At 38.3% G+C, this 19142-nt stretch overlaps 4 protein-coding genes and 1 pseudogene across 5 annotated transcripts; 1 reads left to right on the plus strand and 4 right to left on the minus strand.

Annotated features, from left to right (window-relative positions):
* Nucleotides 1-1036: 1036 nt before the first annotated feature.
* LOC120201264 (ribosome-inactivating protein alpha-trichosanthin-like) lies at nt 1037-1771 on the minus strand. The gene is made up of 2 exons (XM_039201904.1): nt 1323-1771; nt 1037-1277 (listed from the first exon to the last, which is right to left on the minus strand). The coding sequence occupies exons 1-2, from the start codon at nt 1769-1771 to the stop codon at nt 1037-1039; spliced, it is 690 nt and encodes a 229-aa protein (XP_039057835.1).
* A 2309-nt stretch (nt 1772-4080) lies between these two features.
* On the minus strand, nt 4081-4617 carry LOC120201265 (ribosome-inactivating protein SNAI-like). The gene has a single exon (XM_039201905.1). The coding sequence runs from the start codon at nt 4615-4617 to the stop codon at nt 4081-4083; it is 537 nt and encodes a 178-aa protein (XP_039057836.1).
* A 1591-nt stretch (nt 4618-6208) lies between these two features.
* On the minus strand, nt 6209-7180 carry LOC120201266 (ribosome-inactivating protein cucurmosin-like). Its single transcript, XM_039201906.1, has 2 exons — nt 6732-7180; nt 6209-6686 (listed from the first exon to the last, which is right to left on the minus strand). Exons 1-2 carry the CDS (start codon nt 7178-7180, stop codon nt 6209-6211), a joined length of 927 nt encoding a protein of 308 aa, XP_039057837.1.
* Nucleotides 7181-12357: 5177 nt separating this feature from the next.
* Nucleotides 12358-13127, plus strand: LOC120201255 (annotated as a pseudogene).
* A 2209-nt stretch (nt 13128-15336) lies between these two features.
* On the minus strand, nt 15337-18755 carry LOC120201273 (RNA-binding KH domain-containing protein RCF3-like). 2 transcript variants are annotated; one of them, XM_039201915.1, is made up of 8 exons: nt 18664-18755; nt 17804-18445; nt 16982-17344; nt 16633-16887; nt 16262-16525; nt 16007-16056; nt 15845-15912; nt 15337-15764 (listed from the first exon to the last, which is right to left on the minus strand). In XM_039201915.1, exons 2-7 carry the CDS (start codon nt 18392-18394, stop codon nt 15867-15869), a joined length of 1569 nt encoding a protein of 522 aa, XP_039057846.1. In that variant the 5' UTR covers nt 18395-18445; nt 18664-18755; the 3' UTR covers nt 15337-15764; nt 15845-15866. The 2 variants fall into 2 exon arrangements, with proteins under 2 accessions (XP_039057846.1, XP_039057845.1); XM_039201914.1 differs by having other exon boundaries at nt 15337-15772.
* Nucleotides 18756-19142: the final 387 nt, after the last annotated feature.

Raw genomic sequence — 19142 nt, forward strand, 5'->3', positions numbered from 1 at the left:
TCTCGTGAAATAAATAATTTCAACACATTATCTCGTAGATTTAGCCTGATGCGGTCATTACTTTCTATTTTTTACAAAAAAAAGAAGAATATAAATTCTTTTATTTATCATCGTTCACGATAAGAAGAAGAATATCAAAATATTCATATTTTTTTTTCTTTTTTCTTTTTTTTCATGAATTATCTTTTACAAACTCACTCAAGATCGATAAAAAATCATCTAAATTTTTATTTTCTAGTATTTCAATGTCATTGAATCTTACATCACATCCAAATGTTATATAAGTTTTATTTTATTTTGGAAGGGTCACATATGTCCTGTAGTAGACCAAATTTATCAATTTCACTTCTATTATATTTTCACATCAATTTTGTTTTTAATTTTTTTTAATTTCATCAATTTCTACCTTTGACTGTCTTGACTAATAAAACCGTTACTTTCTGATGATGTGGACGCCAATTGTTTTCACCTCAGGTGATTTTGATGATGTGTCAACCTGATGATGTGGCAATAAATAAAAAATATTATTATTTTTAAATAAACACTGAAGAAAGGCCTCGACGGCAATGGTAACAAAAGAGTGTTCTTATCAAAGACACAACAAACCAACAAACAAGAGAAACCGAAATCAGATAGCTCTAACAGAGATTGAAATAAGACAATAATATTTTCATTCAGATAGCTCTAATGTAGCTGGATTACTAAGATCTAGCATTTATTTATTCATTCAGTACATATAGATAGGATACATATATGCTAGGGCATTGCATTTGCTTTCACTTTCATGGTCACACTTTGAACTAAATCTGAGTAAGTGCTTGGTCGATAAACCGATCAAGAAGGGCGGCAGCATGATATGCGGTCGGAGAATCTTTTAGCAGTACCGCAATAACGGGACGCACAGCAGCCACATTACTGTAAGTAAGGTGAGCAACGGTGACACTTTTCACAAAACTTGCATCCGGCTTTGCAGATTGGACGGCGGTGGAGAGCTGTCCCCAGTTGTTTTGATACCCCTTCATTAAAGCATCTGGTTTTAAACTTTACCAGCCCCACCGGGAACAACCGGTGCCAGTGCAGCTATTTGCTGCTGGATGTATTTATACCGGGCCGCCTCAGAAATCATCTGGAAACAAACTAGAAGGCTTGACGCAACCTTTTTAATGTCGTCTTTTGGCTTGTAATGGTTCAAGTTCTCAATCTTTTGGTGTAGCTCGGCAAATCCCAGTGGGATTTTATCTCTGTCTTCTCCAGCTTTACCCTCGAGGGCATCATAGCTGCCATCGAATTTAAGATCGGTTCATGTAGTGCCTTGGAAGAACAGATTTTGTACGGCCACGGGAACACTGTTAAAGAAGTAGGACGCTGTTCCGTCTCCCGGTCGGTAACCCAAGATGTACACATTGGTGACATCAATAACTAACGACACCTTTTTGTTGTTAGTGAAGAGTTCGACCACAACGTACCGGTTGAGATCAGTAGGTTTCAGATCGTTGGTGGAAGGCAACACGGGTATCCCTTGCACCGCATTCTCATTGAGTGTCAGTACTCTTCTCAGATCAATCATAAACGCATCGTACCTTCCTTTGGTGGCGTCCGTGGCGGTGAATCTCAACGTATAAATGGAGGGTTTTTGTGGTTCCACCGCGGATGCCCAGCAGGCCAATAGCACTGCGATTGCCAACACCTTCATGGCTTGCTCAGCTTCGATTTTTATGGGAATAGAATAGACAAACTGTTTTGCTTTCCAAATGGGAGGAGGAGGACGCATTTTTATAGATAAATTATTTAACACGCGTCAAATTGTGATTGGCCTAAATCTTATCCATACGTTTAATGGCAATGACACAATGTATAATCTTAGGGCTTAACAATATATGTATATATACACACCATGCATTTCACGTTTATGAAAGCTACTTGCCTTCGCAAGACAATGATAAACCCGAAGGAAGCAATATATACACCATGCAAGACAAAATGATATGCACGTTTTAAATATATCAGAGGCTTCAAACTGATTTTCCCCTAAACCTTAGGGTTTAGAAACCCCAATTTTTCAAATCATTTCTCCTCTCAAATTCTTCATTTTCCTTCAAGCAGCAGCTTCAAACCGACTACAAAAGCGCATATTTTGAAGGTGAGTTGATTTGTTTGAATCGAATCATAAATTATTTTCTCAATTTCGAATGGGTTTTCGGGTTTTGAGTGTTTTGACTTTGTGCGGGTTTCGAATGGGTTTTCCATGAATGTTAGCATGCACATGGAGGGACCCAAACTGTGTAAAAAACAAACAATGGATGCATGCACATGGAGGGACCCAAACTGTGTAAAAAAAAAACAATGGATGCATGAACATAGAGGACCACTTTCCCAATAAAAAACCAAACATGCAGTCTCACCACTCATATACCCTACAAAATGCAGTCCCCCACCCATGATATATGTATCCAAATTGTATTTTCCACCTTCGATTCATTGCTAGAAACCCAAATAATAAGGCTCAAACCCAAATATATACCCTTTCGTGCAAAACCCAATTCGAAAAAAATAGTTTGTACAAATTTTCACATCAATTTGTATGGTTATTAACAACCCACAAGTTAGAAAACCCAAATATTTACAACTGGTTCGAGACAAAGGCGTAAACCAAAATATTTAACCAAACCCATTATGCCTAAACAAGCCCAAATATTCGAGGTTTTCCTTTAAAAACTAAACTCACCTTCTATTGTATTTGAGATGGGGAAATTGATGGGAAAAAGATTCAGAATTTGTTCTTGATTCGAATTTGATGGAGATGGAATTGAAAGAGGATATGTGATTAGGGTTTTAGATCGATTTGCATTTGGAGATACTCGGGTTTGGGGGAAATCAGTTTGAAGCCTTTGATATATTTGAAACACGCGTATCATTTTGTTTTATTAACCTGAACATTTATTATGGGTTTATTAAAATTTTGTTACACAAAATAATTGAGTAGCATGCTTGGCTTGGTGGCAAGGACCATCCTATTTCACGTCCTTGCCCCAGGTTCGAGTAAAATTCCCTGCACTCTGGATCCTTTTATTCATTCTTGTCAATACGCACCAATAGAAGAGTGACATGTGTTGCTCTCTTATGGGTACAAAATTTTAATTTAAAATTTATTTTCTTAAAAAAAGCGAATGTGTCAGTTCCACGTCAGCATATATTAGTGTCGTGGACACGCCACATCATCATCGTTGTCCACCTATGCTTGCTTAATCATCTGGATCCGTTGACTGTCAGTTGATTGACAGTTTCCATCCAACGGGAGACTTTTGAATCAGAATTAAACATTATACGGTCAAATGTTCCAAAAAAAAACAATAGGTGCAAATTTGTATATGCTGTCAAACGTTAGGGATATTTGTTTGCATTATGCCAAATATTTATCATAAGTTTAACTTTTATAATATACATACATTCGTCTTCGTTCGAACACAAATTCGTATCTTTCATTTTATATTTCAATTATTTCTTTAAATTAATGATAAAAGTTACAAAATGACATTTAAATGTTTGTTCCAGCATTAAATGATTTTCCGCCCAAGACCACCTTATGAATTTTAAGGGACATAGTTGCTTCCGACATCAGTAGCGGAAGAATCAGGACACCCTTCTCTAAAACGATTTGACAATCTTTTTTATCCATCATTTATTTATTTAATTTCAATACATATAATATCTTTGTATTCCGGGTGCATGTCATGGCTGCCCTTGGAACCAAATCTGACTAGATCGTTGGGCGCTGTAGTAATTGACAGTAATCTGAGGAAGGGTTGCACTGGTATCTTCCACGTCCATCACATTTGGAGTCACTAGATGCAAAATTGATCCATCGCTCTGAAGTCGCCACCGCTCCTCGACATATCCGTCGCACGTTCCCACGGCGACCAAGCTCCCACCCGCGTCTCCGTATTTAGACACCCATCTCGGTTCTTCAGTGGCCTGATCGTGTCATCTGGATATATTGCCCACTGTTGTTCGATATCTTGACGCACACACGTCTCGAGCCACACTTGACTTCCGCTCGCTAGCCGTTTTCATACTCCGTCATTAACCATCTGGATAGTACCTTCCATAAGCAAGAGGGTCGCAAACCGTACATATTTGTTGCTGGAGGTTTCTCGATCGCACAGCTTCCGAAAGCATTTGGATGGTAACAATGAGGGCTCTTGCAAAGATTGCACGATTCTCAGGCGTGGGTTCGTAGATATTCATGTTCTGAATGTGTTGGCTTAGTTCGTCGATCCCCAGAGGTATTTCCCTTCTGTCACCGACTCTTGCAGCAGCTTCAAGTGCCCCATAACGGCCAGTAAATGGAAGGGATTCTCTTCGAGTGCCAGGGAACAAAGCGTTACGTACATCATCGGCAACGTCGCTGAAAAAGTAGTAACGATTTCTTCCTCCCGCTTGAAAACCCAAGATATACACATCGCTGACACTCAAAGCTAATGTCACCGTTCGCTCTCCTTTCGATAGTTCCACAAGAACATACTGTTGAGGATCATCAGGCTGCAATGGAGGTGGCAACACCGGTATATCTCCGGATCTATCTGCACGGGCAGTCAATGCATTAAACAGATCCTTCATAAGAATCAAATAGGAGTTCCTGGTGGCACCCTTGGTGCTGAACTTCACCGTGATTATGTTTACGCCTGAACCCAACGTGCTTAATAGACTGTGATCGGTGAAGATGGTGCTCTCGTTTTAAGTCGTAGTGTTGTCTTATTTTTCTATTGAACTATAAAATATTTAATTAAGGCATTTAATTTTTTAAATTATTTTTTACTAAATCATTAAATTATTAATGACATGATGCGGTCGGTTAAATCTACGAGATAATGTGTTAGAATTATTTATTTCACGAGATAACGTTCTCCCAAGATTAATTGCTGAAGTATGGTGAATTGCACAGTGTTGGCCGTAGGTCGCCATGCCTTCCGGGCGACCTACGACGTGGCAGCACAACCCAACCCATAGGTCGCCATGCACTCCCAGCGACCTCCTAGGTCGCCATGCACTCCGGGCGACCAAGGAGGTCGCCATTCATGCCCGGCGACCAAGCTTTTAACCCTCTGCACGCCTTGCATGTCATAGCTGGGAGATTCCTGCCCGACGACCAAGCTTTAACCCTCTGCTCCCTCATGCATGCATTGCATCCATATAGCGGGAAGTGCAGAAATATCACATGGCCATGCAAGGAGACAAGGTCGCCGGGCGTGCATGGCGACCTCCTTGGTCGCTGAGAGTGCATGGCGACCTATGGGTTGGGTTGTGCATGGGACGTCTGAAGCTGCCACGTCGTAAGTCGCCCGGAAGGCATGGCGACCTACGGCCAACACAATTCGCCCTACTTCAGCAATTAATCTTGGGAGAACGTTATCTCGTGAAATAAATAATTTCAACACATTATCTCGTAGATTTAGCCTGATGCGGTCATTACTTTCTATTTTTTACAAAAAAAAGAAGAATATAAATTCTTTTATTTATCATCGTTCACGATAAGAAGAAGAATATCAAAATATTCATATTTTTTTTTCTTTTTTCTTTTTTTTCATGAATTATCTTTTACAAACTCACTCAAGATCGATAAAAAATCATCTAAATTTTTATTTTCTAGTATTTCAATGTCATTGAATCTTACATCACATCCAAATGTTATATAAGTTTTATTTTATTTTGGAAGGGTCACATATGTCCTTTAGTAGACCAAATTTATCAATTTCACTTCTATTATATTTTCACATCAATTTTGTTTTTAATTTTTTTTAATTTCATCAATTTCTACCTTTGACTGTCTTGACTAATAAAACCGTTACTTTCTGATGATGTGGACGCCAATTGTTTTCACCTCAGGTGATTTTGATGATGTGTCAACCTGATGATGTGGCAATAAATAAAAAATATTATTATTTTAAATAAACACTGAAGAAAGGCCTCGACGGCAATGGTAACAAAAGAGTGTTCTTATCAAAGACACAACAAACCAACAAACAAGAGAAACCGAAATCAGATAGCTCTAACAGAGATTGAAATAAGACAATAATATTTTCATTCAGATAGCTCTAATGTAGCTGGATTACTAAGATCTAGCATTTATTTATTCATTCAGTACATATAGATAGGATACATATATGCTAGGGCATTGCATTTGCTTTCACTTTCATGGTCACACTTTGAACTAAATCTGAGTAAGTGCTTGGTCGATAAACCGATCAAGAAGGGCGGCAGCATGATATGCGGTCGGAGAATCTTTTAGCAGTACCGCAATAACGGGACGCACAGCAGCCACATTACTGTAAGTAAGGTGAGCAACGGTGACACTTTTCACAAAACTTGCATCCGGCTTTGCAGATTGGACGGCGGTGGAGAGCTGTCCCCAGTTGTTTTGATACCCCTTCATTAAAGCATCTGGTTTTAAACTTTTACCAGCCCCACCGGGAACAACCGGTGCCAGTGCAGCTATTTGCTGCTGGATGTATTTATACCGGGCCGCCTCAGAAATCATCTGGAAACAAACTAGAAGGCTTGACGCAACCTTTTTAATGTCGTCTTTTGGCTTGTAATGGTTCAAGTTCTCAATCTTTTGGTGTAGCTCGGCAAATCCCAGTGGGATTTTATCTCTGTCTTCTCCAGCTTTACCCTCGAGGGCATCATAGCTGCCATCGAATTTAAGATCGGTTCATGTAGTGCCTTGGAAGAACAGATTTTGTACGGCCACGGGAACACTGTTAAAGAAGTAGGACGCTGTTCCGTCTCCCGGTCGGTAACCCAAGATGTACACATTGGTGACATCAATAACTAACGACACCTTTTTGTTGTTAGTGAAGAGTTCGACCACAACGTACCGGTTGAGATCAGTAGGTTTCAGATCGTTGGTGGAAGGCAACACGGGTATCCCTTGCACCGCATTCTCATTGAGTGTCAGTACTCTTCTCAGATCAATCATAAACGCATCGTACCTTCCTTTGGTGGCGTCCGTGGCGGTGAATCTCAACGTATAAATGGAGGGTTTTTGTGGTTCCACCGCGGATGCCCAGCAGGCCAATAGCACTGCGATTGCCAACACCTTCATGGCTTGCTCAGCTTCGATTTTTATGGGAATAGAATAGACAAACTGTTTTGCTTTCCAAATGGGAGGAGGAGGACGCATTTTTATAGATAAATTATTTAACACGCGTCAAATTGTGATTGGCCTAAATCTTATCCATACGTTTAATGGCAATGACACAATGTATAATCTTAGGGCTTAACAATATGTATATATACACACCATGCATTTCACGTTTATGAAAGCTACTTGCCTTCGCAAGACAATGATAAACCCGAAGGAAGCAATATATACACCATGCAAGACAAAATGATATGCACGTTTTAAATATATCAGAGGCTTCAAACTGATTTTCCCCTAAACCTTAGGGTTTAGAAACCCCAATTTTTCAAATCATTTCTCCTCTCAAATTCTTCATTTTCCTTCAAGCAGCAGCTTCAAACCGACTACAAAAGCGCATATTTTGAAGGTGAGTTGATTTGTTTGAATCGAATCATAAATTATTTTCTCAATTTCGAATGGGTTTTCGGGTTTTGAGTGTTTTGACTTTGTGCGGGTTTCGAATGGGTTTTCCATGAATGTTAGCATGCACATGGAGGGACCCAAACTGTGTAAAAAACAAACAATGGATGCATGCACATGGAGGGACCCAAACTGTGTAAAAAAATAAACAATGGATGCATGAACATAGAGGACCACTTTCCCAATAAAAAAACCAAACATGCAGTCTCACCACTCATATACCCTACAAAATGCAGTCCCCCACCCATGATATATGTATCCAAATTGTATTTTCCACCTTCGATTCATTGCTAGAAACCCAAATAATAAGGCTCAAACCCAAATATATACCCTTTCGTGCAAAACCCAATTCGAAAAAAATAGTTTGTACAAATTTTCACATCAATTTGTATGGTTATTAACAACCCACAAGTTAGAAAACCCAAATATTTTACAACTGGTTCGAGACAAAGGCGTAAACCAAAATATTTAACCAAACCCATTATGCCTAAACAAGCCCAAATATTCGAGGTTTTCCTTTAAAAACTAAACTCACCTTCTATTGTATTTGAGATGGGGAAATTGATGGGAAAAAGATTCAGAATTTGTTCTTGATTCGAATTTGATGGAGATGGAATTGAAAGAGGATATGTGATTAGGGTTTTAGATCGATTTGCATTTGGAGATACTCGGGTTTGGGGGAAATCAGTTTGAAGCCTTTGATATATTTGAAACACGCGTATCATTTTGTTTTATTAACCTGAACATTTATTATGGGTTTATTAAAATTTTGTTACACAAAATAATTGAGTAGCATGCTTGGCTTGGTGGCAAGGACCATCCTATTTCACGTCCTTGCCCCAGGTTCGAGTAAAATTCCCTGCACTCTGGATCCTTTTATTCATTCTTGTCAATACGCACCAATAGAAGAGTGACATGTGTTGCTCTCTTATGGGTACAAAATTTTAATTTAAAATTTATTTTCTTAAAAAAAGCGAATGTGTCAGTTCCACGTCAGCATATATTAGTGTCGTGGACACGCCACATCATCATCGTTGTCCACCTATGCTTGCTTAATCATCTGGATCCGTTGACTGTCAGTTGATTGACAGTTTCCATCCAACGGGAGACTTTTGAATCAGAATTAAACATTATACGGTCAAATGTTCCAAAAAAAAACAATAGGTGCAAATTTGTATATGCTGTCAAACGTTAGGGATATTTGTTTGCATTATGCCAAATATTTATCATAAGTTTAACTTTTATAATATACATACATTCGTCTTCGTTCGAACACAAATTCGTATCTTTCATTTTATATTTCAATTATTTCTTTAAATTAATGATAAAAGTTACAAAATGACATTTAAATGTTTGTTCCAGCATTAAATGATTTTCCGCCCAAGACCACCTTATGAATTTTAAGGGACATAGTTGCTTCCGACATCAGTAGCGGAAGAATCAGGACACCCTTCTCTAAAACGATTTGACAATCTTTTTTATCCATCATTTATTTATTTAATTTCAATACATATAAATATCTTTGTATTCCGGGTGCATGTCATGGCTGCCCTTGGAACCAAATCTGACTAGATCGTTGGGCGCTGTAGTAATTGACAGTAATCTGAGGAAGGGTTGCACTGGTATCTTCCACGTCCATCACATTTGGAGTCACTAGATGCAAAATTGATCCATCGCTCTGAAGTCGCCACCGCTCCTCGACATATCCGTCGCACGTTCCCACGGCGACCAAGCTCCCACCCGCGTCTCCGTATTTTAGACACCCATCTCGGTTCTTCAGTGGCCTGATCGTGTCATCTGGATATATTGCCCACTGTTGTTCGATATCTTGACGCACACACGTCTCGAGCCACACTTGACTTCCGCTCGCTAGCCGTTTTCATACTCCGTCATTAACCATCTGGATAGTACCTTCCATAAGCAAGAGGGTCGCAAACCGTACATATTTGTTGCTGGAGGTTTCTCGATCGCACAGCTTCCGAAAGCATTTGGATGGTAACAATGAGGGCTCTTGCAAAGATTGCACGATTCTCAGGCGTGGGTTCGTAGATATTCATGTTCTGAATGTGTTGGCTTAGTTCGTCGATCCCCAGAGGTATTTCCCTTCTGTCACCGACTCTTGCAGCAGCTTCAAGTGCCCCATAACGGCCAGTAAATGGAAGGGATTCTCTTCGAGTGCCAGGGAACAAAGCGTTACGTACATCATCGGCAACGTCGCTGAAAAAGTAGTAACGATTTCTTCCTCCCGCTTGAAAACCCAAGATATACACATCGCTGACACTCAAAGCTAATGTCACCGTTCGCTCTCCTTTCGATAGTTCCACAAGAACATACTGTTGAGGATCATCAGACTGCAATGGAGGTGGCAACACCGGTATATCTCCGGATCTATCTGCTCGGGCAGTCAATGCATTAAACAGATCCTTCATAAGCATCAAATAGGAGTTCCTGGTGGCACCCTTGGTGCTGAACTTCACCGTGATTATGTTTACGCCTGAACCCAACGTGCTTAATAGACTGTGATCGGTGAAGATGGTGCTCTCGTTTAAGGTCGTAGTGTTGTCTTATTTTTTCTATTGAATTATAAAATATTTAATTAAGGCATTTAATTTTTTAAATTAATTTGTTGTCACTAGATCATTAAATTATTAATGACATCACGTAGTCGTTACTTTCTATTTTTTACAAAAAAAGAAAGAAAGATAAATTCATTCACTCATCGTCGTTCACGATAAGAAGATTATCAAAATATTCGTATTTTTCCTTTTTTTCTCCATTAATTATCTTTTACAAACTCACTCAAGATCGATAAAAATTCATCTAATTTTTGATTTTCTAGTATTTCGATGTCCTCGAATCTTACATCACATCCAAATGTTAGTATAAGTTTTATTTTATTTTGGCTTAAGGGTCACATATGTCCCGTAATAGACCAAATTTATCAATTTCACTCCTATCGTATATTCACATCAATTTTATCATCGAAGTTGTTTAATTTCATCAATTTCTACTTTTGACTGTCTTGACTAACAGAACCGTTAGTTTTTGTTTATGTGGACTCTAGCTGTTTCCACCTCAGATAATTTTATTGACATGTCAACCTAATGACGTGGCAATAATAAAAAATAATATTATTTTTTAAATAAACAGTGAAGAAACAGTTGGAGAAAGGCCTCGACGGCAATGGCAATGGCTATTACAAAAGAATGTTCTTATCAAAGACACAACAAACAAGAGTAAAACCGAAATCAAAGCAAAAATATTGCAGTGTCTAAAGGACTAACTCCCAAATATGCTGCACCATCGAGCAAAGGACCAGAAAAGCAGTCCTAGGACACCCCTTTGAAGCAACAACAGAAGACCGAAGGAAAGGTCTCTGAGACGATGTTCAAATGAAAAAGCCTAGCCTGAACCACAGCCAACAGCCATTTACACCATAATGATAGCAACATAAGGTAAGTAGATGCTTCTTAAGCCACAATGAGCTTCAACGGATCGCCGGCAAAGAACAAAACAGAATACGAGGGCGCTGGCACACTAGAAATAGCCCCCTACAACATAAATCAACTGAAAACGCAAATAAACTCCACATCCCTCTCGATGCCATCTTTGACCAAAGAATCCGCTTCAATATTCAGAACTCTCGAAATATGCTTTGACAATCCAATAATTACTTCGAATCTGCTCATACAAGGATATAACTAACTCTGCAAACAACAAATTAACTTTCAGATGGTTTAAAACCCACTCTACCACAGGGAGGCAGTCACACTGAATAATAAGACAAAAGTTAGAAACCCAAACCGAAGAAGCAAACAAACTAATAACGCATGTAATTTCTAACAATTCAGTTAAGTTGGGTTTGGTCAGGGTATGAAGCCGAGGCTACCGGTGGTGGCGGTGCATGCCACAGTCGGTCAGAGCAGGGGTGAACGACAGTGCATGGTGGGAGGAATGACACGAGTTTTGTTTTCATGGAAGTTGCGTTTTCAATCCAATGAAAAAAAAATTGATTGTGTTTGATTAGGGATTAGGGGGAATGGAGATTTTTGTGTAATTGTTTATTTAAAATAATAATATTTTTTATATTACCACATCATCAAGTTGACACGTCAACAAAATAGTCAACAAAATAATCTGAGGTGGAAACAAATGGCGTTCACATCAGTAGAAATTAACGGTTCTGTTAGTCAAGACGGTTAAAGGGTAAAAATTGATGAAATTAAACAACTTCGAAGACAAAATTGATACGAAAATATAATAGGGGCGAAATTAATAAATTTGGTCTACTACAAGGACATTTATGACCCTTAAGCCTTTTATTTTTAATTAAGTCAATCAAGAGCAACTAAAAAAACTCCTAACAACCGAATTAACTCATTTTTTACTTGTTCAAATTAAGAAGTTTAAAGTTGATGAAATAATATAAGAAGGTGTTAATTACGAAAAAAAATAGGATTCGCTTTATGCTACGTTTGATTACATATATACTAATATAGTAATATAAGAAAAAGTTTAATTAATATATGGATTTTAATATTAGATATCGTATTATGAAAAAATACAACCATAGTGAGACCATATCTAATGATGACATTATAAAAGTAGAGGATCAAAAAATAAAAAAATCAAAGAAGAGGGACTAAAACCATAGTTAGACCATAAATATTGATGGGCCCCGGAAAGCTAAGGTCCATGTTGGATCAAGGGGGCAATGTACGGTCAGGATTCAAAATCCACTCACATTTTGCTTCCACACACATTATCCAAAAACCATGAGCTCCTTCACCAATTCAACATTTTCCATCCATGTCAACCACAACTTCCCCACATCTCAAAACCACCAATGCAGCAAGCTCTCCCTCCCCGTGATCCGAGTGTCGGATCAACCCCAACAAAGCAATGCGATTGATATCGGCAACCGGAGAAGACTCGTAACAACGTTTCTTGCTATTTCACTAGCAGCATTAGGACAGCAGGGCATGCCGGTGGCAGCGGCGGAGCATTGGGGCACACATTCATTTCTCGGGGAACGGTTTTTCGAGCCCGGTTTTTCACCGGAGGACACCGTGGCGAGGATCAAACAAACTGCGGAGGGGTTGCGTAGCATGCGAGACATGTTGGACACCACGTCGCGTAGGTAGGCCATGTTTTATATTAGACAGAAGCAGGCTTATCTTTCTCAGGATTTGAAGAATGCCATGAATACATTGCCCCAAGGTCGTAAGGATGTGTACGTCAAAACAGCAAATGAATTGGTGGATAACATGGCTGAGGTACGTACGTTCGTAGATTATGAATCAGTTGAAATGGCAAACGACGATTTCTTGATAGTTAAAGGTTTTTCCTTTCGATTTTCGTAGTTCAATTATTACATCCGTACATCGAAAGTATACGAATCGTACTTGTACAAAGAGAAGACATTGAAATCCATAGATGATCTAGCGGCATTGTTGGGGTAGAACCGGTGCCAGCAGCTGGAGAGATACCTGAGCAATTGGCAATTTGTTTTTTTGCAGCTATTGTTCATACAATTATAATTCCATCACAGAACAAAAGCCTCGAGCCAGCTTCATGTAAGATGTACTGCTTGGAATAAGCTTTTGAGTTATAACAATGGCTGGTGACAGATAATTAATTCATATTCGAAAGTTAATACTCGACCTTTTGAATTTCAAAGAAAATTTACGAATTCATATTTCAATCCTACAAAATTTGTAGTTATCAAACCCTATTACAATTCATGCTAGTATAAAAAGTTCTAATGGTTGCTATAAAACTCCACCTAAATGGGAACTCATGCATATGCATGCACTCATATGCGTATCCAGACGAACTGGTTCATGCATGGAAGGCACACCATACATTAAATAAGTATTCAAAGTAAACATATAGCCCTGGGAACAGTAAATGTAAAATTAACAATCGGACAAACCATCAGGTAACAAAGTATTTATATTGTTGGTTTTTTTCTCTAAAAAAAAAGAATTTTTCGGCTGCCAAGGATCATCGGAAACTCCCCAGTCGATGCAACCTGACTTTTGTCATAAAACTAAAGCTGCTAACTCCTACCATTATGGAACACATCAGTTCAATTCCAATGATCATATCATTTTCAAATTAAGTTAGGATTTCACATTTCAACTTTATGGTTCTATTATAATGGACCAACTCTATTTAGTCTCTGTTATCACAAACGGAAGCAGATTGTAATTGACTACAAAAGTCACTTACCAGTTGGTACGTACAGCTTACCAGCTCCCAATTAGAGGAAGCCAATGATATAAACCACCTACCAAAGTAGCATAAAGAACTACAGTTGATGGTCCATCAAACAGGATAAAAGGAGGAAGCGATAACCAAGAATAAACCTACCCATTGAATCATTCCATTTCAGGTTTAGGCATGGTTTTCAGAATCGGATTGGTTAGCGAACCGGTCATGCTATTGGTTCATTGGTTCAACCGGTCAAACCGATCTGATCGGTCGGAAGAACCGGACGACGTCATAATTATTTAAAAAATTAAATAAAAAATACCAAAAATATTTAATAAAAAATAATTTTTTATATCACAAGTCATAACATATATAAAGTTAAAAACCATAAAATCAAGTAAAACAAAATGATTCAAATTAACTATAACATAATATTTAAGGTAAAACATATTAAATAATAAATATAATTATATAACTATAATTAAAAAATAAATTTGGGATTAAAAAAATCATAACAAAATGATATTGTTTAGTTTAATTTTTTTTTTAAAACAATCTCACATGGCTAAGAAACATAGAAGAGCATCCCAAAAGTCTAAAGAGTAAAAATATGAGAACAAAACAATCTCACATTGCTAAGAAACATAGAAGCGCATCACAACTAACTTCTATAAATAATATAGGTAATTTGGCATTCAAAATCATGGAACCTTTTGGTGAGCATTGAGTGAACTATTCTTTCACTTCAATCAAGCTCGAATTTTAGGCTTCAATCGAGCTTCTATCGAGCTTCTAATTTTTTTTTGAGTTCAAGCCTTTTTGAATTCAAGTTTCAATATTATATTTCGAGTTTGAGTTGAACTTGATAATTTTTAGCTTGTGAGTTTGAGTTGAGTTGAACTTACTTTTTAAGTTTTCAAGTTCGAGTCGAGCTCAGCAATACTCGAGTTCGACTTGGCTCGTTTAACAAACGACATTGTTTGGTTTATTATTTTTTTTTTAAAACAAAAATCCCGATTTTTCCCGTTTTTCAACTGGTCCGGTTCGAGATTAAGGGGTTCTGGTCGGTTCACTAATAGCGGTTCAACCGGTTTAGATTGAACCGGACTAAGCAACGGTTCCCGATTGAACTGACCGGTCCGGTATGATTTTCAAAACAGAGGGTCTAGGTCTCTTCACAAAACAGCCCTTCAGTGATTTACAAGTTCATACCACTCTTATTTACTTCCCACATTTTAAGCAAACTCAAATCTCAGATCATGGTATTAAGGAATGATTTTTAAAGCACTGTGTTAGACGGAAACATGGCCTTTCCTCTTCAAGAGAAAAAAGGGACCAGTACAACCCCACTAAACTCCAGAAAAGAACCATTCATTTTAGGTATATGTAAAATTTAATCAAGAAACCGAAGTGTGATGGCATTTACACCCAACAAACGATGAGCTAAAACTATATTGCTCTTAGGATTACGGCAACCTAACCTTTCCTACCCGATGCAGATCTCAAACCAAATGCATAAGTGAAAAATCAAGTAGGTCCTACATTAACTCCCACATTATAAAAAATTAAAATCAATTCATCAGCCAAGGTGCCAAATGTCAAGGATACAAGTCTAAGGGTTTTTACACGGAAAGCAAATAATTAGAAACTCGTTACAGAGCCTGAAATCATGAAGTCCAGGCCAAAAATGATTGAATGCTAATATGCATCATTAATTGATCTTATTCTTGGTCACCCAAGACAAGCACAATGGTGGCCAAAGTAGAACATAAGTTTCTCAAACCCAATTCGTCTGGTCTTCTGGTATAGGCTGGCTTCATCGAAAAGGGGAAAGGTCTGGCTTCAAAATTTGTTACAACTGTTTAGATAGGGGAGAAAAGGCAACAAGTGGGGGAAGGTGCAGTGGAATCCTTGGCACGGGATGGCTGGAAGGGTTTAAGATATCATTCTGCATATCTTCATGCAAAAGAATCAAAAGAGCTGGCATATCAACACCCAAAGTAAACAAATGAAATTAGATGCATTTACCTTTGGAGTCTAGAACCCAGGACTAATACCCATGCTTCCTATGTGAAACTTGGTTTACACTGGACAACCTGGTGACAGATAAAAATCAGGCAAGTTGTAACAATTGATATTAGCGAAAATCACAGGTGATCAAAATTTTCTAACTAGATAGGTAAACGTTACCCGCGACCAGGATTCCGACCACCATGATTTCCATAGATGTCACTTCCACTCTGGAAAATGATAACATAAAACATTCAGAGGAAGTAAAATAAAACGTGAGATAGAAATTATGCATGCAGAACATCATAAATACGCAACGGGATGGATAGTTCTCACATACAGATGTTGCACTTTAGAAAACACCTGGCTGCAATGACCAGATGCATCTTTACAAGGAAATGTTAAAGGAAGAACTAAATGAAAAGACAAGCTTACAAGTGAACCACTATAAGTTCCTTTATTGTCACTTGAGGACAAATCAGGACTGTATCCCCCTGAGTAAGAAGGGTATCCACGATTACGCAGTTGACCATCTTTGTTACCATACTTAGGACCATCTGACATGTCTAATGACATGGGAATGTAGGGAAGGACGGGCAAAAATGCGAGAGATGATCCTTCTCTTTCAAATATATTGGCTCGCAGGCGCAACAGTACTTGCGAAAAGGCATTGCTAGCAACATCCAGACTTCCAGTAATCTGTACCACATTCAAAGATTAAATTTTCATCGACTAGAAAAGTCTGATTATGATATTGAGCGATGATAAAGGAAGAGTGGTGCAGACCAAAAGGTATATATATTCACCTGCACCATCTCTTCATCTTCATATGCAACTTTGGGAAGGTTTTCCTTAGATAGTATGCGAATACTAGCCCTAGTAGCATTCCTCATCCCAGATATTATTGCCCCACCTTTACCAATAAGGCACCCAACCTGTGAGCTTGGGACAAGTAAACGAGTGGTGATTACAGAATCACCCGACTCTCTTTCTGTTTTTTCACTGCATCGTGATTGCAACCGCAAAGCAGCATTTATGGTAGGGGATGGGTCTTCAATAAACTACAGATATAAATAATTCGGCATGTCAAAAATTTCTACAATATAAAATCCTCAATGATAATGTAGCTAGTTTTATGAACTAATGTATTCTTACTTCAGCCGCATATATTAATATAATGCAATCATCTCCTTCAGCCGCAGAGCTATCAACTTTTATAGATGCCCCAGACTCCTGTCTAATCTGTTTGATAATACCACCACCTTTTCCAATCACACCCCCAATGTTTCCAACTGGGCAAACCAAACGAAGAGAAAATTCCCTTGAAGAACCATCATCTCTTCTGGAAGAATAGTTTCCATAAGAACCAATAGGGGGAGCATTCATGTACATCCCATCAGGTGGATTCATGTTAGATAGAGAGGAGAGAAGCAAGTGCTGGGATCTTGAAGGATTATCATGAAGGAGAGATGCCACGTGATACAGAGCCTTCCTCACTACTGAGGGCTCTCCAACTATCTGAAATCCCCACAGAGAAATTCAATGAGTAAACAAGGTCACGAGATGGTTCAAAATCCCCTAATAAGCTGGCAACTCACACATCTTTAAGGAGGGTATTAAATACAGTTACAACATAAGGACACATTTTAAGGTAAGAACTGCCTGGTTAGAAGCCTAACTGAGATCAATCAACAGATCTTCCATATCCCACCATTTACAACAAAAGAACAGACAGGAATATGAACTCTTTCCTTTCTAGAAAGAAAAGCTGAAATTATGGGTGCGAAGTATCACCAAGATACAGCTAATTTCCTTTTAAAGAAGCCTCATTCAAACAATTCTCATGACTCATATCCATACATCTCTATCATCCGGCTTACATCTCATTCAGTTAAACAGCCACCATCCTTTCCCCTATTTATTAAAATAAAGGCATAACACACATAGTATCTTTTCACAAAAGAGAAACAACATTACCTGAAGAAGCTCATCAGAACTCAAAGCACAATGGGGCAAATGCTCATTACTTAAAACCCGAACCTGAGCATGTGTTTTGCTCCTTATAGTTTGAATCACCTGTCCACCTTTCCCAATAACACAGCCAATCTGATCAGATGCCACAAGCATTCTCACAGTAACCACATGTGTTTGCTCTTCAAAATCCTCATCGGCAGGCAACTCTTCCGCAACAACCCTGTCATGTACCCTAAACAAAGCATCCTGAGCAGGCGAAACAAGTTCATCATCACCGTCACCAAAGGGATTTGTTTCCTCACTAGAGCTATAAATCATAACAACCCTCTCCTCACAACCCGGCATAGCTTCGCAAATCCTAATGTTCGACTTACTATCTGACCTTAGCTGTTTCACAATCTCACCGCCTCTCCCTATAATACTCCCAACCCTTTTGACATGACATAAATAACGGTACACGGTGTCCTCAGGCCCAATCCCATGCTGCTCATTTTCCTCACCTCCATTCCTTCTTTTACTCCCTCCTGCTCCATTTCCAGCGTGATCAGGCTGAAAATGGGATCTTTTACCGTAATCATTTCTTTGACCAGCCATAACAACCGCCTTAAGTTTCAAATTATCGATCTCTACAACAACTTAAATTAACTGCAGCACACCAAAATCAAAAATTGAATTCAGAAAACAAACAAACAAACAAAAAAGACTAAATTCCTAAACTTTCTTAAACTCTTAAACCGTAACATGGTAATTAGAACAATAACAACAATAGTCAGGCATTAAAAAACTGAACTAACAAGCAATAAATAGAAATTATAGAACAGATCGAACATGAAGCATTAAGTGAATAAGTGAAGCAAAATTACGGAGAAAGGTCGGAGCGTATTTATTTTCTATATCGGGAAATAAGAAAGGAAGTCTGGTGATTTTGTTCTTTGAGAAATATCTTCGCTTCGATTTTTTTTTTGCCCTAGGGTTCGAAGCGGTGACCGCGCATCCACGTGACTGACAGATACTTTGCATTAAGAGCTTTAAATTTAAAAAGATTCGTAACCAGAAAATAATTTCAGTGATAAAAAATATCTTGTAATATATAATTTTAATTAATATTTTTAGATTTACGAAAATAATCAATAAATTCGTAACGCGATCTCTAATTTCGTAACTCAATTTCTAAATTCGCAACGTGAATATGTAAATCGCATTACGATTTTACGAATTCGCGTTTTGATTTTCCAAATTCGCAACGCGATTTCCAAATTCGCAACACTGAATTTCAAATTCGCAACTCGATTTCTAAATTCGCAACACGAATTTTAATTTCGCAACATGTTTTATTTTCGCA

Source organism: Hibiscus syriacus, unplaced genomic scaffold, assembly GCF_006381635.1.
Source record: "Hibiscus syriacus cultivar Baekdansim isolate YM2019G1 unplaced genomic scaffold, ASM638163v2 tig00007099_pilon, whole genome shotgun sequence".
In the NCBI taxonomy this organism is placed as follows: Eukaryota; Viridiplantae; Streptophyta; class Magnoliopsida; order Malvales; family Malvaceae; genus Hibiscus; species Hibiscus syriacus.